The 22,346-nt window shown below is 35.1% G+C and overlaps 2 protein-coding genes and 1 pseudogene across 5 annotated transcripts; all 3 read left to right on the forward strand.

Moving 5' to 3' along the window:
• Window positions 1-1,754: 1,754 nt before the first annotated feature.
• On the forward strand, window positions 1,755-8,268 carry LOC145626620 (cation/calcium exchanger 5-like). The gene is made up of 2 exons (XM_081679083.1): window positions 1,755-2,668; window positions 6,809-8,268. Exons 1-2 carry the CDS (start codon window positions 1,865-1,867, stop codon window positions 7,571-7,573), a joined length of 1,569 nt encoding a protein of 522 aa, XP_081535209.1. The 5' UTR covers window positions 1,755-1,864; the 3' UTR covers window positions 7,574-8,268.
• A 1,670-nt stretch (window positions 8,269-9,938) lies between these two features.
• On the forward strand, window positions 9,939-16,585 carry LOC145628852 (nuclear transcription factor Y subunit C-3 pseudogene; annotated as a pseudogene). 3 transcript variants are annotated; one of them, XR_014111498.1, is made up of 4 exons: window positions 9,939-10,111; window positions 10,441-10,501; window positions 14,676-15,443; window positions 16,248-16,585. The product of XR_014111498.1 is annotated as a nuclear transcription factor Y subunit C-3 pseudogene, transcript variant X3 (transcript). The 3 variants fall into 3 exon arrangements; XR_014111496.1 differs by having other exon boundaries at window positions 16,251-16,585; XR_014111497.1 differs by having other exon boundaries at window positions 9,939-10,105; window positions 16,251-16,585.
• A 3,328-nt stretch (window positions 16,586-19,913) lies between these two features.
• LOC145627602 (uncharacterized) lies at window positions 19,914-21,698 on the forward strand. Its single transcript, XM_081679969.1, has 2 exons — window positions 19,914-21,498; window positions 21,604-21,698. Exons 1-2 carry the CDS (start codon window positions 19,914-19,916, stop codon window positions 21,696-21,698), a joined length of 1,680 nt encoding a protein of 559 aa, XP_081536095.1.
• Window positions 21,699-22,346: the final 648 nt, after the last annotated feature.

Raw genomic sequence — 22,346 nt, forward strand, 5'->3', positions numbered from 1 at the left:
AGAAACATTTTTGAATTATCTCCTTAGATGACAACATTTTTCATTTGTTGTCTTAGTAAAAGTGTTGCCTTATGTATCATTTTACCTTGGCTTTCAAAATTGTTGCCTTTGAATAAAAATATGTTGCCTTATGAATAGACAACAGGGGCATAAATTACGCCTCATATGTGTTGCCTTAGCTACAAGGCAACATTTTTTTTATATTAGGCAATGGTTTTGCACTGTTACCTTTGCTTTATTTTGATGTAGTGCCATGCATATGTTCATATTTTACATGATTATGTTCATTGAAAAAAAAAATGTTGAGAATCAGATGAAATTCATACACAAATGAAATTGATCGAAGCTAACAAAATTCAATTCATATGATTTCAAAAAACCAGATAAAACATAAACAATCGGAATTAAGCACAAATTCACCTCATAATTAAGAAACCGAAATTCATACATAAATCGAAACAATTACAAATGAAGCATAATAAATCGAAAACAAGCCACTAACTTGCATTGACGATCTTGTCAGGAAGAACAACAAATTCCGTATTATAAGGTTCAAATTCAATCGAAATTTTTTTTTTTAAAAAAGAGAAAAATATAAAAACCAAGGAGAGAGAAATTAAAAAAGGAAGGAGAAAAAAAAACATAGAAGAAAAAATTGAAATGAAATTTTTGATCGAATTAGGAAAGAAAAGAGAAGAGAGAGAATTAAGAAAAAGGAAACCAAAAATTTACGCAGGAAGAATGTTAGAGCTGAGATGATTATGGATTGTATGATTTGAGATGGGTTGCGTTTTAGCATGTTGCAGCTATTCTTACATGCATCCTATTCTTACATGCATGAGGATGCTTGTAAAGAATATGCCATTGGCAATTCACTTTGTAAAAGGTTTGATGTGGATTACATGTCGATAGTAGGTGGGTCGATTAACAAGCTAGGTTAAAGCAGAGAAAGTACGTACATGTATATTGTGACCATAACTTTATACTTATTAGGTTTCTATATCCGTTAACACCCTCACAAGCAGTTAAGATTATAAAAGGCTATAAAATATAAGTTGACTAGCTCATTTGGTCAATTGGTCATAGTGTTGAGATATACCTAATCAATTTCAACTTGAGCAAGATATTCCATAATAAAGTGAAGGTCATTTTTGTACATCACCATCTTCTTCCTTCACCCTTCGATCCACAAAAGAATATCAACCACCATCTTCCTGAATCCCATCCACCTTTATCTTTTTTCCCTTTTACAGTAGCACTGGCATTAACGGCAACTTTGTTGCTGAATTAAGCGAAAATCCATGAAAAATGAAGAAATTCAGGGCATAGTTAATCCCTAAGGATAAGTGATTTTTTTCTCTTCCATTGAAGATATACGTTCGAATTTAGAGATTTAGTTTTTTACTCGACAATTTATGAGCTAAAAATTATATCAAGTAACAAAAGTGCATTAATTAATAACTAATCTTTAGTTTAATATGAACAAAATTGTACCATATCCTGCCGAGCTTTTTTAATGTTGGTCCTTCATATCAAGTCTCAACTATCTCAAATGCCATCTTTAGTTCTTTACTCATGGTTCAAACTCGACATTGAATATACTACCTCCGTTACAGGTGATGTGCAACGATTTGACATAAAACAGAGAGGGAAAATGTCTAATCGTTGCATATAACCAGTAACGGAGGTAGTAATATAGTATTTTAATCAAACGCATAAAATCTACCCAGAAGTCAGCTGTATTCCCCCAAAAATTGCCCGCAATCTCAACTGTAAACCCTTTACTCTAAAACAGTCAACTTCACCACTAAAAATAGCAACTTCTTCTTCAAAACGCCATTATTGGAGCTTCATCTCTAATGGCATGGCAATAATCTCTATTCAAACCCTCCATTCTTCCACACTAACCCTCTTCATCCTCCTCACTCTCCTCTTCTTCTTCCTCACAACCCCATTTTCTCTCTCCTCCCCTTCTCACAGATCCCTCCTCTCTACCCCCACCTCAAAACGCTGTTCAATCCTCTCCATTAATGGCGGATTCCTCAATTACCTCTCCCTCCATTCCTGCTTCTTCCCTTCCAACCCCATTTTCTCTCTCCTCATCCTCTTCCTCACCCTATTACTCCATTTTTACATCCTCATCAAAACCGCCCAAACTCGGTTTTCAATCATCGTAACTACCCTTTCTTCCCACCTTTCTCTTTCCCCTTCAATGGCTGCCGTTACCCTCTTAGCTCTCGGAAATGGCGCTCCCGACGTCTTCGCCTCCGTTGCCGCCGTCGCCGGCGGCGAAACTCGAACTGGGTTTGGGGCAATTTTGTCGGCGGGAACTTTTGTGTCGGCTTTTGTTGTGGGGTTTGTTGGGATCTATGCGGCGCCGTTTTGTGTTGATCCGTCGTCGTTTGTGAGGGATGTGTTGTTCTATTTGATGGCTGCGTTTCTTCTGTTTTATGTATATTTAAGTGGGGAGTTGTATTTTTGGCAGGCTTTTGGATTTGTGGTGTTTTATTTGTTCTTTGTTGGGTTTGTTTTTTGGATGGATTTTGGAAGTGGGAGTAAGAAAATTGTTGATTTTGAAGCGCAAAAAAGTGTCGAAATCATGGATTCTGAAAAGGGTGATCATCATGTTCATGAAATTCATTCTGGGGTGTTTCCAGATTTGAAGAAGGTATATGCTTTTGATTTTTTTACTTTATATTGCCTCTTTTGATTGAACTGGAATGAACTTTGATTGTTTGGAACACATTTTATCTACCTGAAATATTTGTATGTAGATGAATTTGCAGCCTTTGTTTGAGACAAAGGTTAAGTTTGATTTGCTGAGTTGTTAATACGTAGTATATATTATGCATGATTGAGTTTTTTTCTGTTATTTACTTGATCAAGTATTGGTGGTGAACTTGCAAACATAGTTTAACACGCTGCTGCTGCTGCTGCTGCTTTGCTTCGAGGTGGGATCCTTTCTATTTTCTTAGGAAAATGGATTAACGTATTCGTATATGAACGGTTGGGGATGTATGGAGAGGAAATATATGGATGGTGGTGGACAGCGTGGACTGGTGGTAGGGGAGGGGTGGTTGTTTCAGCAATTGGTTGGTTTATGATTGTAAAGATGCATGTATTGGCTTGTTTTAAATGCTAGTTTTAGAAATTAGAACTAACTATGTAGTATAGCAAATAGTGTTGATTTGGTCTTTGTTGGGATTCTGGTTTAGATGAGTCAGGGCAACTAGTGAGTGTGCTATATGGAATAGCGTAGCTAGTAGAGTAGTTTACTGCGTTCGTAGGATGCAAGTATATGAATCAGAATAAAAGGTCAAAGATGATTTGTTTTACAAGGCTTCAAGCTATAGTATATATCTGAAATATATGTATGTAGATGATTTTGCAACATTTGATTGAGAAGTTTGGTTTATTTAGTCTTTAGTGTTGATATATTATGTAAGATTGGGTTTATTTTGTTATCAGTGGTGAGCTTGCAAATATATTAATATGCTACTGCTTACTTTGCTTTGAGGCGGGTTCCTTTGCATTTCCTATGGTAATTGGATCGTCCATTTCAAGGCTGAGGATGCATGAAGGGTAAAAACTATTTGGGGGATATGGGATTAGGAGAGTGATTGTTTCAGCAATTGGTTGATTTCTGAATTTAAAGATGCATGTATTGGTTGCAAGTTTTAGAGCTATGTAGTACAGTGAATAGTGTTGATTTGGTCTTTGTTATTTGGGATTCTGGTTTTGAATCTGGCAACCAACTAATGACTGTGCTATATGGAATAGCGTAGCCAGTAGAGTAGTTTACTGGGTTCATAGACCACAAGTCCACAAGTATGTGAATAAGAATAAAAAGTAAAAAAAATGATGTTTTCTTCAAGGCTTCAAGCTATAGTAGGTGTTTTTATTATTAGATAGGAACCCTGCCATTTTCGTACATGGCTTGCGGTTCATAAAAATGAGAATGCCGCTTTGAGGATTTATTGAGTCATAAGATTAGAAAGGGTGGGGTGAAAACTTTGATTTTGTTCATCGGATATTCTCTTTACTTGGTACTCTCCTATTTCGTGGGTTTGCCACCATTTCTTGTCATGTAGACTAAGATTAATATGGAATACTAGTTACAATGTTAAATTGAGATGACTGACCATCTAATCTGATTCTGGTTAACCAAAATCTGGCCTGAAGGCCCTTACCATATGATTTTATTTATATTTGCAATGATTTATATAAATAATACTCGTTTTTATTGCTTGAATCAAGTTCTGTGGAATAGTTGTTTGTACCTTGAAAAAAAATTTATTCAAATGTTTTGCAAACAAAACATGATTCAAAATCACAAAACAGAACAGAGGAGAGCATGGGGAACATCAACTGGATTAATGGTCTCACACACAAAATTTAGGGATCACAGTAGCCACTGGATCCTGTGGATTCATTTTGCTTACTCCAGTAGCATTACCTCGAGTTGACTAAGCCAATATTTGTAACTTTAGATAAGGGATATAAAGAGGTGTAATTATTAAAGATTAAAGAGCCAAAGCATACTAGGTGGAGTAGTGGTGGACTAACACTGCTGGTGATACTGTAGGGATATTGCTCAACAAATGCAATCTTGAGATGAGTTGGCATTCCACTTAAAAAAAGTCAGCTTAAAAATTATTCTTTTTGTTGCTTTAGCTTGGTGGAAACAGAATACTTATTATGTTAGATATAAGAAGAGAACAATCTAACTCGAAAGATTGTTTGAATGTCTTCGAGGTTGGTATAATGTGTGGATCAAATATTGTTGCGGTGTAGATACAGTTGTTGCATGTAAATTGGCTGCTGCTATCATCCGAAATGATGAAATGTATGTATGATTTTGCATAACGTGTTCTGAAAGAAAGCACAAGCTTTTTTTTCTTGAGTTTTTGCATATTATGCGTGATTTGATTGCAGTTTCTTGCTTGACCAAATATATCATGTCGCTGCTGCTTGCTTTACTTTGGCAGCTCTTTGTTTCCTTGTTGTAAAGATGCAAACATTAGCTTGTTCCCCAATAGCTTATTGAATATTATAGTACACGAGCCATTTTTTGAATGATTAGAACCTTAACCTCGAATTGATTCTGCTCTGCTGGTTTCCTGGCATCTGCTTGGGACTAGAGCAGCTTGTAAGCATGTTATAGCTTTGAGTGATTACCGGTTCATAGTAAGCAAAGTTGGTGTGTTTCAGAGGCTAAAACAGCTGCTTAATAATATATTATTAACTGGATAGTGAACCTGGTAGATGTTCACACCACTGGACTCTGATACAAACCAAAAAAGCTAGATGAGGGGAGGTGTGTCAGAATTATTGAAAGTTTAAGGAATTCTTGTAATTATAGTGGAGTGAAAAACTCTGTTCTTGTTGAGTTGATGGTATCATCTGTCACACTCAGATTTAATTGGTTTGTTAATGTTTTCTATCTACTAAAGCATAGATAAAACTTACAGTTCTAGTTACTAGTCTTACCATTAAAAGCTGAGATGGATGATGACCACATAACCTGATTCAGGAGAATGAAAATCTGTCCTCTAAGGTTAGAAGATGGGATAAGTGTTGAGTGCTGAAAAGTAGCTACATGTTCAGTTTTTTAGATTAATTGATGTGCTCCATGGCTTCGGAAATACCCAGTACATGGGAAAAGTTGGTATATCTGGTTCACTGGATACTTAGTGGTAGGAGCCCATAGTTTAAAGGAAAATTTGTCAGAAAGGATCTTTTTAAGAAGACATTTTGTGAGAAAGGTCCTTTCATAAAAAAAGTGGCAATTAAGACCTTACTTTTTTATTTTTATTTTTATTTTTTTGTTAGGGGGCTTTTAGCAATTTAGCTGGATTTTGAGCTTTGACTTGGTTTTTCCAGCTTTGACTTCACGTGATTTTTGTTTTTGCCTCGTTTTTATTCCTCACCTCCTCAACCTCCATGTCCACCGTCATCCCTCCACTAGCCCACCACCAACTGCCCTCCACCACCACACCAAACCCAACCCCACCTCTTCTACCTCCCTAACTTTTACTCCCTCTTCCTCATCTGAACTCCCAGCAGCCACCCCATCACTCTACCTAATACTAATTTTCACTGCCCCAACAGAACCCATGACCCCCACACATATTTAAGCACCACCCACAAACACCCCTCTCATTTTCCCCTCTTTCTTTTCTCATCTATTCGAAAACATCACAGTAACCAGTCTAACCACCATATACGAACCTACTACCTATTGGTGACCCGCCACTACCTAGCCTCCACCCAGGCAAATATCCCATTTCCACTCCTCATTTTCCCCATTTGGATGTAATTTTAAGCATTTTTGCATATTATACTTGCAATTCATCATTGAAAAGAGGAGTTGAGTTTATTTGGCATGTGGTGAGTTTGAATGGTAGAGGGTATGAAGTTGGAAGAGATGATGATGATGAGAGGGGAAAGATTTGGATAGATGGTGGCGGGTTGGTGGTGGGATGGTGGGCGTAATGGTTGGGGAGAAATGGCAAATCTCTTTTAATAAATTTCCATAGTTTGAATAGGATTCCACCATCTAAATTACTTATATGAGCAAAATTTTAAACTACTTATTTTGTCATTTGCCCTTAATGTTATCTCAGTGTGGTCTTTGATACTTTGCAAAGTATGTGATTGTAAAGTAACCCCCCCCCCCCCCCCCCCCCCTCCTTCTCTTGACTATTGGCGAGTCAGGTTATAATTGCCATCTTTGCCCTTATCAACTCTTTCTATTTTTTGAACTAGCTTTATTGTTTAATACCAGTTTTCTCTTTGTTATGCTTAGATCTCAAAGATATGGGAGACTCCAGTCTCACTGCTTCTGAAGCTGACTATTCCCCAGACTTCGCCATCCGAGTGGAGCCGGTTTTACCAATCAGCAAATATTGCTCTTTGTCCACTTGCGCTTCTTTACTCTTGCAAATCATTTATGCCCATGTCACATCCTGTTATATTTTTGATTCCACATATGCATCTTCCTCTATGGTCAGTGGTACTCTTCTCAAGCTCTTCTCTTGCAATACTCCACTACATTGTTGAAAAGGAACCTCCCAAGACCGAGCAAATCCATGTCGTGCTAGTTGCGTTTGTGATGAGTGTCTTCTGGATATCCAATGTAGCTGGAGAACTACTTAACTGTCTGGGAGCATTAGGGAAGATTCTGAATTTGCCACCCTCAATTCTTGGACTAACAGTGCTTGCATGGGGTAACTCAGTTGGCGATCTTGTTGCTGATGTGGCAGTTGCTAAAGCAGGCCAGCCTGCATTGGCCATGGCTGGATGCTTTGCGGGCCCAATGTTTAACATGCTTATTGGGCTTGGCACGGCTTTAATGATACAGACAGCCAAGTTCTATCCAGAACCATATGTGCTCCATTTCCATGTCAGCATTGTGATAGCATTTGTATTTTTATTTTTGAGCTTGATGGGATCACTTCTAGTTGTAACTTGGTCGAGATTCCGGGTTCCAAGGTTCTGGGGTTTCTGTCTTGTTGGCCTCTATGTTCTCTTCATCTTTGTGAGCCTTGTCATAGCCAAGTTTACTGCCTGATCAACTTACAAAGGCCACTTGGATGATACAGGGGGCCAAATATTCTTCTTTCCTAAACTTGCTAGTGCCAGGTAAGGCACTTGGCAGTAATATGGGGTGTAGTGATAACTCTGATGATTAGATCAGTTTCCATTATACGCTCTTTGTTTGTGCATAATCTGCTATCAGAGTTTGGAGCAACAGAGAAGCAAGGTCACTTGTTTTAGCCTTAATCAGTTTTGAAGAGAATCAAGATCACAGGCTGATAATCTTCTTCCACTGCAGAGTAATTGATTTGTGGAATAAATTGATGCTCGCTTATAAGAGTGTAAAGGCTTCCATCCTTCCTGGTATTTTGTTGGAGCTCAGGTGATGTTAGCTGTTAGTAAAATACACTGTATATTACACAACCAGAGGTGATTCTTTTGGATGTAAACTGCCACGACTACTTAAAGGTTTGCTTGGGTAGTAATTCGGGCTGTCCAGAAGGTGGGGGGTGCGTAAGGGTGTGTGAGTTCTGGCTCATTTTTGTTGGCCGGAACGGGGGGATTAATGCCTGGGAATTGTCATCGATTTCCCCACTGTAACTGTAAAACTATACTTTTGATTTCTGAAATGAAATCTTTTCTCAGAGGTCAAAATATTGAGACTTATCCAGAGTCCAGACCTCTTATACCCTTGTTGCATGACCTGATTAAACCAGTTTGCTTAACCTATTTGCATTCTAACTGTCCCCTATTAGTTTCCTAACTAATACGAAGTATGACTAATAGTTTATTTCCAACTGTAAAGTGTATTCTAACTGTCGCGATTCTTCAATGATTAATCAGTTGGAGTGCTTTGATACCCAGATGACTGGTCATGAATTAAAGTCATCAGTTGGAAAAGACATTGATTCCAACTGGAGTTATATTACTAGCTGATCATGCTATACTAGGAGTACTAGATATCCTCTTTTGAAAATTCTCCTAAGTTTTTTTTTTGGCCTGAACAAAACATGGATTGATACTCCCTTTATCCCATGCTATTTAAAATAAAATTAAGATATTGTTTGTTGATTAAAATTAAGAATATTGATGGTCAATATTTTAAAAGGAATGTTTTGAAAACCCTTTAAATAAATTCTACTCCGTAATATTATGAGATAGAGGTAGAGGGAAGAGTATCGAAGAAGGGGTGAAAAAGAAAATAGGGAATTTTGAAGGAACAAACGCACGTGAGTCCTCTCATATTTGTAAGCTTACATTCTCAAGTTCTTGGTTTTTACTTTGAAGAGTTTGAACCATGCTATTTATTTGTTTAAAACTCTAAATAAATCCCCTAGGAGACTACAAGAAATTTAATGATTTGCACATTAGGTCATATACTTTAATACTTACCATACTTAATACGAAGTATTTAAATGCATATTGTAGATGCCAATAATTTTAGTTGGTACTGTAAAATTTTAGAAGGTGGTATCCATGTCATGTGATTAATCCTTGTCTACGTCATTTCCCTACAATGACTCTATTCCCAAAATATTGCAGTAATCCGTATGAAGGTAAGTTTTACCTTTTATTCATACATTTAAAATGAAATCATTGAGCCAATTTAGTTTAAAGAATTTTACCTTAAAATTCCCAATTAATTAAGATATGTGAAAGTATTTCTAATTTTGAAGTCTAAATATCTAATTATATACTTTTGTAGTTTTGTATGTTAGGATTGTTAGATGTGTTGTTTCATTCCTCATTAAGGTTTAGGTTTTACACATGGTTGATTACAAAGCAACATAAAAACCGGCGAGATTAATGAGATGGTGTGGTCTATTGTGACTTTGTAATGATTTCTAACGAAATTTATTTAAAATTTAACAAAAACAGATTTAAAAGTAAATATGTAAGAAATAATCATTATTTTCCCTTATGTCACTATTATCAAATTTAATAAATCGTCTATATGATTAGATTACTCGAAAGTTATAGTATATTTCCCAACAAAAAACTTTAACAATTGCATCCTTCAAATTTCAAACATTACCTAAAATAAATATCATCATGAGTAAACCAATCAAGAAACTACATGACTTCATCTTTAATGATAGATTGATAACCTACCTAGATTTTATAGTACATTATTATTTTAGGGGGTGGAGGTGGCAAATGCTTTCAATTTTTTTTGTAGTTGGTAAAGTGAGAGTAGGACACATAATTTGTGACATGAAAGAAAAAGACAATTTTTCATTTAAATTAATTAATTCTATTCTAATCTATTCTTATAAACCAAGGTTTTTAATTTTTTAATTAATTATTTTTTCCATTTCCTTAAAGGGTAAAATAGTCAATGCAAAAAGGCTTCCCAATTTTAATTTAAACAAAATATAAAACCCTTCTATTTCTGACATTGCTAAGTCAGAACAGAATCAAACTCTCTTTTATTTCTTTCTTTTCTCTCAGCTCTTTGATCAAACAGAAAAATAAAAACGAAAAAAAAATAAATTAAATAAATAAATTCGAAAAACAACAGAGAAGATTTATTTGTTTGCAGCAGCCCGTTGTTCTTCAAACCTCTGCAAGTGTACTTTCTCTCTCCTCAATTTTCTGATTTTTAAATTTTCTGGGTTTTCCCAAATCAAATCAAAACCCTAAATTTAGAAAAAAGAAAAGATTTTTTTTTTCAATTTATATAAAAGTTTCTTAATTTGATTTTTATTCATATCCCCACCTCCCCAAATCATGGGATCAATGTTTCAAAAAAAAAAAAAAATTCAATTTTATTTTCTGATTCTAATTCTAGGCACCCTTTAATTTTTTTATATTTCATGCAATTTTTTTTCTTTTCAATTTTATATGTAATTAAAGTTATTTTTTGATCGGTTGAATTTGTGTTCTTCTTTCTTATTTCAGGTGGTGGTGTACTAGTAGAAGGAAATTACTTGGAATTTAATTTTTTTTTTCATTAATTAAGGTAATTTGATTCTTTTTAATTTCTCTGTTTTAATTTTGCATGGGTATAGATTTGCATGTAATTTTATTGGATTGTAATTTTATGAATGATTATAATTTTGAATTTTAGACCCTATAATCTTGGTGTAATTGGTTCATGGCGAACTGTATTTGTTGCAATTTTCGGCTATTCGAAATCGAAAAAGATGTTTAATTATGTGATTTTAATCAATTAATGCTTTATTTGAATACCAACTCAAATTCCCAGTATGTAAATTGATGTTTGCTGGTCATATAGCTCAATTTTCATTCATTTTATGTCTATTTTCGACTGTTTCGATATCTCTCCCCTTGTGTTTTCTTGTCAAATTAAGGTTAAATGTGCTTTTATCGAATACCCTCCTTTTTCATTGTATGTTTAATGCTTAATAAACGTGTTTAAGTATGTGTGAGCTGGGGTGTTTCTATGGACCACCTTCTGAGATGTCTAGTAATTCCAAACTAACATTTGCCTTTGTCTGTGTCTTTCTATACAACTAGTTACAACAAAACTGTTCCTATGTATGTTTTGTTTTCGCGTTTTTGGCTTTGTCTAGGGTATATACGGGTACTTTTTTGTTATGTCTGTAGTAATTATTTTTGTGACCTAATTGGGTATTCCCCAATAATATCTTGTGTCTTAACGGTCCAATTTAACTTACATTGTCTTTGAATCTTTAACGTTCACTTGTTTGGTTTGTTTGTAGTATGGAATTCTGTGAGAATATTAGAGTTTTAAATCAGTTAAAATATTCATTAGCTTGATTTCCTGCCTTTTTTCAATCGTAAAAACTATGGAAAACAAAATTGGTGAAGTTCTGTGTATAATAGAAGGTCTACGGTACTCAAACTTGCTCAGTTTTACTTATTCGGAATTTTTCTTCTCAGCACACAAATTTTGTCAAACCAAGGAATTCTCGGTTTTTTTCACTTTCACATTGATTTTCTTATTAATGCTTGGCTATCAAACACACTGTTGAATATTTGCCTACTCAAACTATATATTCTTCTTTTTTTTACTTCTTCTGAATTTGTAACTTAAATAGAAAAATATGAGAACTGGATATATTTTCTTAAAAAACCTTGATGTTTGTAAGAAAAGTTAAGGTACATCAATCAATCTAAGCCTTAATCCCATAAGTAGGGACGGCTGACTGTTTTGGGGGGAGTGATGACTACATTTATGTATAGTTGGGGAAGTCACAAAGTACACCATAGTTGTATGACGAAAAGTGAGGCATCTTTGAGCACGAGTAATCGAAATGCATTTTGGGATGTTGAGAGACAGAACTGAAGTGGGTTCATAGCAGTTTATAGAAAAAAATAATTTAGCTATAAGTTGGATGAGTGTCTAATTAGTTTTGCTGTAACTATCAAGTTATAGTACAGCTTTAATTAAGGTTGTTGAAGCAGTAATTTTTCCCTTGGGCGAAAAAGAGAAAAGAGGGTATTGCACAACATTGTTGTGCATAATTTGATCTCTTGGACATTTGAGGTTCTAAAAATATGTTTTAGATAAGTACCTTTGGGCAATATTTGATCTTAAACTCTACAAAGTTATTTATCAATCTATGTTTTCCATGTCGGTTATTTTGTTTGTTTTCTTTTGAGCCAAGTGCCCACTTTGCTTAGATGTATGTGTACGTCATCCTGGCCTCATGAGAATGCATTTGGATTGTCGTCCATGGATTTGCTCATAGTCATTTAACCAGGATTCCAGTATTTTATCCATTTTAAGATCGTATTTGAGAATGTAAATCAGTAGATTGAGGGTTCCTTGAAGAGTTGAAGGCATGCAATTGGATTTGTTTGCTGAAGAAGCTTCTTTTTTGATCATTTTTGAAAATTTCCAGTTGAAGTGCCTTGTGGAGCCTTGACTGTTATACATTGATTTTATACTGTTAATCTCAGATTTGCCTAGTGTCTTCATGACAATTCTTTCTGAAAGGATAATGATGCAGTCCATTAAACAAATAGAAAGGAGAAATAATTAAGATTTGTGGACAGAAGGAAAATATGATAGTATGAAATAGTGCCCTTGATGATATTGGTTTACTGGATCTTCGAGGTTTTAGTTCCAGTTTTTTAGATATTTTAATGAACTAAAAGGGACAATTGGATTAAGATGAATCTACCTTGGTGCTTCTCCATGATATCCTGGGACTGTTGGCAGCAATTTTAGTAGCTCTTTAACCATATGTAGGGGTTGGGAGTAGGGGAGCCATACATGGTACACGTTCTTTGCCACATGGCTCTATTGTTTTCTATGGGATGTAGCTGTGGTGTAACTTGTTAATGAGTTATTTGTATTTATGCCTATTTTCAAGATACTAGATCTTGTTGATTTTGGAGTAACTTAATTACTTTGGAGTAATACCAGAATGTGAATTAATTAAATGACATGTAGTGAATATCATTTTTACTTTGGAGTATTTGAGTAAATTGGCGCTTTTATGAAGATTTTCCTTTTAGAAAACTTAATAAGCATTATTCCTAGAAAGAGCGACAGATGTCTGATTCCCAAAAGCCTGAATAAAATCTAAGGCCGATCTGAATGTGTTGCTCTTTATTGCAATATTGCGATAGTAAATTTTTCCTTTTCTTCAACAATACAACCACCACCAGACAGCAAACTTTCTCAACAGTGTATCTTATTTGTCTCTTAAAAGATGTGAGACATTTGAGTGGGTGGTAAGATTGTTAGACTACTATATTTGATAGTTAGGAGGGACTTTAAGTATATGTCTTGTAGAAAGTGTAACAGCCCATGAATGTAATTAGAGCTAGAAACCTGGTAAGTTAACTTGGATATGCTGGTGGATTGTCATATGACTTATGCTTTAGTGAACCTTCTCATTTAGTTTAATTGCTATTAATACTGCATTACTCCAGTTTCTGGATTTGGGATGTTACTTGATTATAGATTTATAGTTGCCTCTAGTTCAAGGCAATGAAAGAGGTTTGGTGGGTTCTAAACTTACTATGGCTTCAACCTGGAAACACCAAGAATACTAATTATATAGCATTGTGGACTCATTGGTAAAGGGAATGCTGGAGGAGGTGGTTTGTTCAATTCAAATCATAAATGTATCTTTCCTATTGTTCATTACCCCTGGCTTGCTTGTTAGGCAACCTATCTATGGCTCAAGCTTTAGATTATACTTTCACAGATATACTATTTATAGTACATTATCTTTATTCTTTATTAAGTTATTGTTTGACGGAAATTCAATTATATTACGGGATAGTTTTAATTATACTTCCCCATTTTATGACTTGTTTTTATTAAGGTTCACCGTATGGGCCGATGTAGGCTTGTTTTCTGGGCCGTGAGAGTAGAAACATAGAATTTGGACCAAACCCATTTTCCCACCAACTAGCTGGCATTTTGATCGATCATTCACTGTCTTTCGTAGGGTTAGTGTTATTTTATGCATTTTGCAGCCACAGTTTTGTAGAGAGATTTAGCTTTCATGAGTTCTGTTAAAAAGTTTGCTTACATATTGCCTAGGTGTGTTGTGTTATTTCTTGTTTATCTGCTTAATTGTGTTGTGTTATCATTCTTTGTTTTGTTTGAATTGAATTTGCAATGTTATCTTTTTGGTAATTCACCATGATGCAATCACATGTCCAGTTTGTTCAGCTATTTGAATTTTAATCTCTTCATCTTGAATGCGTTGATTACATTTCTATAATTCTTTATGAAGATCCTTTGTTCCTTGATTTGCTATGCTGACACTTGTCGGGATAAAATTTGATGGATTACACAAGGACATGGAAATTAATTTTTATTAGCATTTTTCATTTATGATGCTATCATTGGAATTTTGTGATTCAGCTTTGAAGAATAGAGATATACCTGTATATGCTATGTTTACAAATACCTAAATACATTGAGAGATTTTGAATTAAAATCAATCCGAATTTTATGGATAGTGTCTGCTAAAAAATCGGGTGATTTATCATCAAACTATGTGAAGCCGACCTGTTGATTACAAATGTAAAATTTACCATATTATTGCTGGGAAATTTTGATCAGTTATTCTGGATCCCGTTTTTTTTTTTTGGGAACTCTATAATCTTAGTTTACAAATATGTAATATGATTTGGAATAAAGTTTAAATTAAATGGTATTTGTTTCTTTGTAATTATTCCAGAATGGACCAGCAAGGGCATGGTCAAGCTCCTGTAGTAGGAACAGTGAGTGGTGCTGGTCAGGTTCCATATGGTGGTGCATACCAACCAAATCAAGTTACTGGGGCACCTGTTCATGGTTCTGCACAACCCTCTGGGGCACAGATGGCTCAGCACCAGCTTGCTTACCAGCAGATCCATCACCAGCAGCAGCAGCAGCTACAACAACAACTTCAGTCCTTCTGGCAGAATCAGTACCAGGATATTGAGAAGGTCACAGATTTTAAGAACCACAGCCTTCCCCTGGCAAGGATCAAGAAGATCATGAAGGCTGATGAGGATGTCCGGATGATCTCAGCTGAGGCTCCTGTTGTGTTTGCACGGGCGTGTGAGATGTTTATACTTGAGCTGACCCTGCGATCATGGAACCACACTGAGGAGAACAAGAGGAGGACCTTGCAGAAGAATGACATTGCAGCAGCGATCACAAGAACTGACATCTTTGACTTCTTGGTGGACATTGTGCCAAGGGAGGATTTGAAGGATGATGTGCTTGCCACTCTCCCAAGAGGAACAGGCATGCCTGTTGCTGGCCCTACAGATGCACTTCCCTACTACTATATGCCGCCGGCACAAAACCCAGCTCAGGCTGGACCTCCAGGTGTGATGATGGGAAATCCTAATGCATATGCCGCACAGTCTCAGCCATACATGGGTCAGCCAATGTGGCCTCAGCAACCACCTCAGCGACAGCAATCTTCTTCTGATGCTTAGCATCCTTAAATGTAAAGGTAGGTGTACCCTGTGGTTTTTCCTAATTCAATACCAATTGTCCAACTGTTGACTTGCACATAGCTGGATGCTTGACGACTGAAAGATGGAAGAAATTTAAAAGGTTCATTCTGTGTTCACAACGTTCACCATCAAGTTGGGAATTTCATTTACTTATTGTCTCAGGATCTTTGATCGAAAACCTTCAACTGTAGAAATTTATGAAATGTTGTTTATGAGTTTATCTGCATGCAAATGACTAAGAATGATGTTCAAAAATTGACACTTAAAATTGATCATTTTGTTAATGGCACTGATGATTGGTGGTCAAAGGGCTGTGCTGTGAAAACTGTTTAAGAGTTGCCTTTTGACTGCAAGTTTGGAATTTAAAAGTTATCCTTCATTATTGGGGTGGGGATTTGTGTTTGGAGATCCTACTCGAAGGCGGCTTTTTTTTTCCCTGTAGCTGTCCAACTCACTAACTAGGCAACTTCATTTGTAATTTTACATGTTTCCCTTTTTAGAAGCAGAAGTCACCCCTTGTCTTGTAACAAGTCATTGGTGTCTTATTGTATACCTTTTTACCCTAAAGTTATTTAAATTTGTTTGCAATAAGAGCCTAATTTTTTCTGTTTCCCACGCCTAGCTTGGCTGAAGTGATACAATCTCCTTGCCCTCTTTTTCCTTCCCCCTCTCACATTCCTTTCCCTGGCCAGTTGAAGTGTCTTTCACTATAATATTACTTGTAAAATTTGTCTAACTTGTTGATTTTTCTCCCAAATTTGTGAAATTCTGACTAGACAATTCTTCTGACTGGTTCTTAGCAGATGGGAATGAGGACGCAGGTGCTGAATGCAAGCTGGGGATAGAGCGACATTTTGGTTTTCTGTAATCAGAGTATCTTTATCTTTGGTAGAACATGTGTTTTGTTACCTTGTGTAGTCTGTTTTAACGGTTTAACCTCAGTTGTTACTGTGAGGTACTTGATTAAATGGCTGTCATCAATAGCTCTGCTACTAGAGATTAGTTGGTCTTCTTTACCGAATTAGAATGCATAAGTAGGACAGTTCTGTTTTGAGTTTTCTATACTCTGCCATTGTAGCCTTTTGGAAGGTTGAATGCATGACTTATCTTTACAGTTTAGTTATTGACTGTTTGGTGATTTGGTTGCTCTCTGGTGCCTCAAGCTGACTTGGTCCTCGTATGCTCGGGGGGAGTATGTAGGAAATGGGTTACTCTTCAAGTAAAATATGTGGGCTGGTATTTTAGTATTAACTAGCTACTTAGGCTATGTTACCTGGACACGGCATTTTGGCCGGCATACCCGGGTCGATACGACGCGACACCGATCCGGGTATGAAATCCGTTCCGGATACTCCATTTTGCTCTCGGGTACGGCGGCCATTGAAGGAGTTGAAGCTTTGAAGAAGATGAAGACGGTTCTCAAACAATTTCGAAGATGAACACGGTTACAAGTTTACGACGGCCATTGAAATACTTGAAGCTTTGAAGAATTAGATGAGGATAGGAAGAAAGTGATGTTCAAGGAGGTTTTGTGACTGTAAAATTTTTACAGTTGAAGAAGATGAACCGTTGAAGAAGATGAACCGACTCTCAAGCAAAATTTTGCTATTCTGATTATATTATATTTACTTTTACTGTTTTACAGCTGTTAATTTGTGGGCAGTTGTTGCTTCCCAAGAAAAGTGGTACAAATTACTAGTATTAGATTATTACTAGTTTGTTGGCACTACTTTGGCTTCCCAAGCAAGGTTTCGAGTGTTTTTCTTTTGAGTGTTTGTATATACAGTACTATTTTTGATATATTATGGACAAAAGTATTGGAAAAATCTTACAACTAAATTACTGAAGTATATTAAATACAAATAATATGATACACTTTATTAAATAAATGGAGTATATATATAACTTTTATTTAATTTTTACACAAATGAAGTCTAATACTCTGTAATATTTTTTCAAAGAAGAAAACCGATACTAGAAATAGTAATTAGATGGAGTTTGTCTATATTTGAAAAACAAATGAATTATAATAAATGATATTTGCTACATTTTTAAAAAGAAACATTTTTCAAAAGAAATATTGTGTATAAAGAAATAAATTAATTTTTATTTGCGGCGTAGCCGCAAAAATTTTTATATATTTTTAATATAAAAGCTTAAAAGCTTGATTGATTAGTTCAATGGTTGGGAAATCACGCACATCCTAATTTTTATTTTTTACTAGAAAATGAGATTATAATTAATTGGTGAAATAAAAATAATTATAACTAGCTAATCGGTATCAACATCATAATATTTACCAATGATCGAATCAATTTATCGAATCAACATCATTATACTTACGTAGTAGTTTTAAATAAAACTAAACAACAAAGGAATCGTTTATAATAAGCTATTAGCTAACCTAATAAGAATCCAATAGAACGAGATTACCGAATCAATGTATTATTAATTTACCGATTGATCAATATCTAATTATGTATTGAAACAACATTAGTAAGCTATTGGCTAACCTAATAAGAATCCAATAGAATGATATTACCGAATCAATATATTATCGAATTATCAATTGATCAATATCTAATTATGTATACAACATTACAAGAACAACAATAAACAAGAAAGGAATCGTTTATAATAAGCTATTGGCTAACCTAATAATAGAATCAGATTACCGAATCAATGTATTATCGATTTATCGATTGATCAATATCTTATTATGTATTGAAACAACATTAGAAAGCTATTGGTTAACCTAATAAGAATCCAATAGAACGAGATTATCAAATCAATGTATTATCAATTTATCGATTGACCAATATCTAATTATGTATTGAAACAACATTAGAAAGCTATTGGTTAACCTAATAATAAGAATCCAATAGAACGAGATTATCGAATCAATGTATTATCAATTTACCGATTGATCAATATCTAATTATGTATTGAAACAACATTAGTAATAAGCTATTGGCTAACCTAATAAGAATCCAATAGAACGATATTACCGAATTAATATATTATCAAATTATCAATTGATCAATATCTAATTATGTATACAACATTACAAGAACAACAATAAACAACAAAGGAATCGTTTATAATAAGCTATTGGCTAACCTAATAATAGAATCAGATTACCGAATCAATGTATTATCGATTTATCGATTGATCAATATCTTATTATGTATTGAAACAACATTAGAAAGCTATTGGTTAACCTAATAATAAGAATCCAATAGAACGAGATTATCGAATCAATGTATTATCGATTTATCGATTGATCAATATCTAATAATTATGTATTGAAACAACATTAGAATGCTATTGGTTAACGTAATATAAGAACGAGATTATTGAATCAATGTATTAACGATTGATCAATATATAATTATGTATTGAATCAATTTAACGAACTAAATTATTGAATTAGTGTATGATTATTTGCTATCTCAATGAAGTATCCGTGTTACTTATATCGATACTACTATTGATATGGATATAATTATATAAAGTAATATAAAAATATTCTTTCCAATCCTTCTTCCTCGGTTCCTCCGTGACTACTCTAGCTATTCTCCATGACCCTTCCTCTTCCCTCATTAACTACTGTCTACCACTCTTCAAATTAAACTCTTCCGCTTCTCCATATAGAATGGTTTTCAAAAACCCCTATAAAAAGAGGATGTTAGTAAAACACTCCACAAAATTTAGTATTTACAAGAAAATTTATCAGATCTCCAAATATCACAAGGTATGTTAGTAAATCAAATCAAATTCCCTCTAAACTATTTTCTTTTTCTTATGATAATCTTCAATTATATCGCATGCATTATTTTCTATGATAATCTTTTTCTTATGATAATCTTTTTCTTATGATAATCTTCAAATTTTTATACTTTGTTATTATGATAATCTTCAAATTTTTATACTCTGTTATTTACTTGAATAATTTAATTGATTTGTTATTGTCTTATAATTTTGTACTCTGTTATTTACTTGAATAATCCAATATTAATTTTATACTCTGTTTTATACTCTGTTATTTGTATCCAGCATCCATGCCTCGGCCAACCAAGAATGTAGGGTTTGATGAAACACCATTATGGACTCATGTCGAGGTTTTGCGTGTATCTGCTGGTGGAGGTGGTAACAAGACGTGGAGATGCAAGTATTGCAACAAAGAAGTCAGTGGTTCTTATTCTAAAGTGAAAGCTCATTTGCTTAAACTTGCCAAACAAGGTGTTGCACCTTGCACAATAGCAGACGACGTGTATCGCGAGATTAAGAGGGAAAATGATGAAGCTGAACAAAAGAAAAGGGCTCATAATTTAAGCGTCAAACAGAGGCAGGATTACATCTCTCTCCCTGAAGGTTCCGATTTAGCTCATACAAAAAAAAGAAAAGGTCAAATCGAGATAGCCTTCAATGTGTTAGAAAGGGAAGAAGCCGATAAAGAATGTGCGATGATGTTTTATGCAGGCATGCTCTCTTTCAACTTTGCTAGAAATCCTTACTTCAGAAAATTTTGTCAAAGGCTAGCCAATGGAAGCTTGTATGGGTATACTCCTCCTACTTATGATAGACTTCGAACGACGTTGCTACTTCAATTGAAAGCTCATGTTGAGAAATTACTCCAACCTATTAGAGACAGTTGGGTGAAGAAAGGAGCTTCAATTTGCTCAGATGGTTGGCAAGATCTCCAATCGAAGCCTTTGATAAACATAATGGCTGCCTCAGCTTCTGGCCCTATGTTTCTGAAAGCTTTTGATGCAAGCGAAATCCTTACAAAAGATGCTGAGTATCTGGCAGGTTTGTTCTCTGAAATCATTGAAGATGTAGGCTCATCTAATATTGTTCAAATTGTAACTGATAATGCTGCTAATTATAAGGCTGCTGGTGGTTTGATTGAACAAAAATATCCTCAAATTTTTTGGACACCCTGTGTTGTTCATTGCTTAAATTTGGTTTTGCGATCTATATGTGAGCCTAGTGAGAAAGCTGACCATTACAAAGAGTGTCAATGGATTTTAGAGTTAGTGAAGCAAGTTGATGAAATTAATTATTTTGTTCTGAATCATGGTTTGTCAAGAACAATTTTTGAACGTTATTCTGATTTAAGACTCTTAAAGGTTGCTGAAACTAGGTTTGGGTCTAAGATTGTGATGGCAACTAGGTTAAGATTACTAAAGGATGCTCTTGAAAAAACTGTAATGGATCCTGATTGGAAGAAATTCAAGGTCAATGGGAGGAATCCTGTTGAACTTAAGGCGAGGGAGGTTAAAGATCTGTTGGTGAGTGATGGATGGTGGGATAAACTTGACTATTTTCTTGAGTTTACACTGCCCATGATGAACTTCTTAAGGGCTGCTGATACAGATTCTTGTGTCTTACACTTGGTGTATGACATGTGGGATACGATGATCGAACAAGTGAAAAAAGTTATTTTCAATCATGAAGGTGCTGATTTTCTCACAGGGCAGTCTCCATTTTATGATGCTATTCAAAATGTCATTGAGAGTAGGTGGAACAAAAGCAATACCCCTCTACATTGCTTGGCACATTCTTTAGTTCCTAGATACTACACTCAAGAATGGATACGAGGAGATGGCAGCATTCCAAGAGTACCTCCTAATGAAGATGAAGAGGTTTCATTAAATAGAAACAAGTGTTTACAAAGGCTTTTCCCAAATGCCGATGATGCTAGAAAAGTATTTCTTGAATATGGAACTTTCTCAGGGGGTTTAGGGTTCTTTAATGAGCCCCATGTTATTGCAGCAATGGCATATGAAGATCCTATGTCATGGTGGTCCAACTATGGCTCGGGAGCTCCAATGTTGCAAAGCCTTGCGTTCAAGCTACTCTCGCAACCCGCTTCTTCTTCTTGTTGTGAGAGGAATTGGAGCACATATGGTGGCATCCAAACTATTAAAAGAAACAAGCTTAATACTCAACGACTGGAACTTCTTGTCTATATTCACATCAACTTACGCTTGCTCTCTAGAAAGCAAAAGGATTATACAGAGGGACCAACTAAATATTGGGATATTGGTAAGTAGCTCATAATTCTTATTTGTTGTTTTCAAGTAAACATGTAAGTTGTAAATAATTTCTCATTTTATCTATTTTAACTTCTGTTGTTTTCATTTTTAATAGGGGGAGATAATATTGATGGAGATAGCTTGTTAGAAGTTGCTGACCTTTCCCTCAATGAACCAGAATTTGAAGCTATAGCATTTGATGACATTTGAGAAGAATTGAAGTGTTTTTTAGAGTTATCATAGTGCTGCCAATGATTTAGACATTTAGTTGAACAGTTGAAGAACATCTTTTGATATCTATATTGTTTTTGTATGACTCTGCTTGTGGTCTTTTATTACTTAGTCGGCATTGTTTGGGATATTTAGCTTTAATCAGTTTTAATGAGGTTATGTAATCAGTTTTATCCAGTTGAAGAACTTTTGTTATGCGTTTATCAGTTTATGTAATCAATTTTTAAATTTGTTGCACGAATTATCTATTTATTTTTTTCTTTAGAAAAATTATTGCCGTATCCGTACCCGAGTCCAATGTTAAGACGGTGTCCCCGTGTCCTAAATTTTTGAGAATGGCGTATCCGACACTCGGATACGTACCAATATCGGATACCCGTACCCGTGTCAATGTAACATAGTACTTAGGTACCCTCTGTTTCTGATATCAATCTCCCTCACTCTCTAGCTGTACTTCGTATCATTTGAGGTGTCATTGGTTCATGTATTATTCGAGCAGGACTGCAGGTGTCAGTTCAATTTAGTCTTAGTATAGTTTTGAGTGAATTGGGTTAATACTTGTGATTTCTGTTTTACTTCAAGGGTGGGTTGGGTGATCTGAGACAGGGTTGGTTTTGCTAGGTCTAG

Source organism: Chenopodium album, chromosome 4 (assembly GCF_948465745.1).
Source record: "Chenopodium album chromosome 4, dcCheAlbu1.1, whole genome shotgun sequence".
Classification (NCBI taxonomy): Eukaryota; Viridiplantae; Streptophyta; class Magnoliopsida; order Caryophyllales; family Amaranthaceae; genus Chenopodium; species Chenopodium album.

Excerpts from the sequence above, each read along its gene's own strand:
- LOC145626620 (XM_081679083.1), top strand. The coding sequence starts at position 1,865 with ATGGCAATAATCTCTATTCAAACCCTCCATTCTTCCACACTAACCCTC. Across the intron at positions 2,669-6,808 it reads TGTTTCCAGATTTGAAGAAG|ATCTCAAAGATATGGGAGAC; the intron begins GTATATGCTTTT and ends TGTTATGCTTAG.
- LOC145627602 (XM_081679969.1), top strand. The coding sequence starts at position 19,914 with ATGATGTTTTATGCAGGCATGCTCTCTTTCAACTTTGCTAGAAATCCT. Across the intron at positions 21,499-21,603 it reads AACTAAATATTGGGATATTG|GGGGAGATAATATTGATGGA; the intron begins GTAAGTAGCTCA and ends CATTTTTAATAG.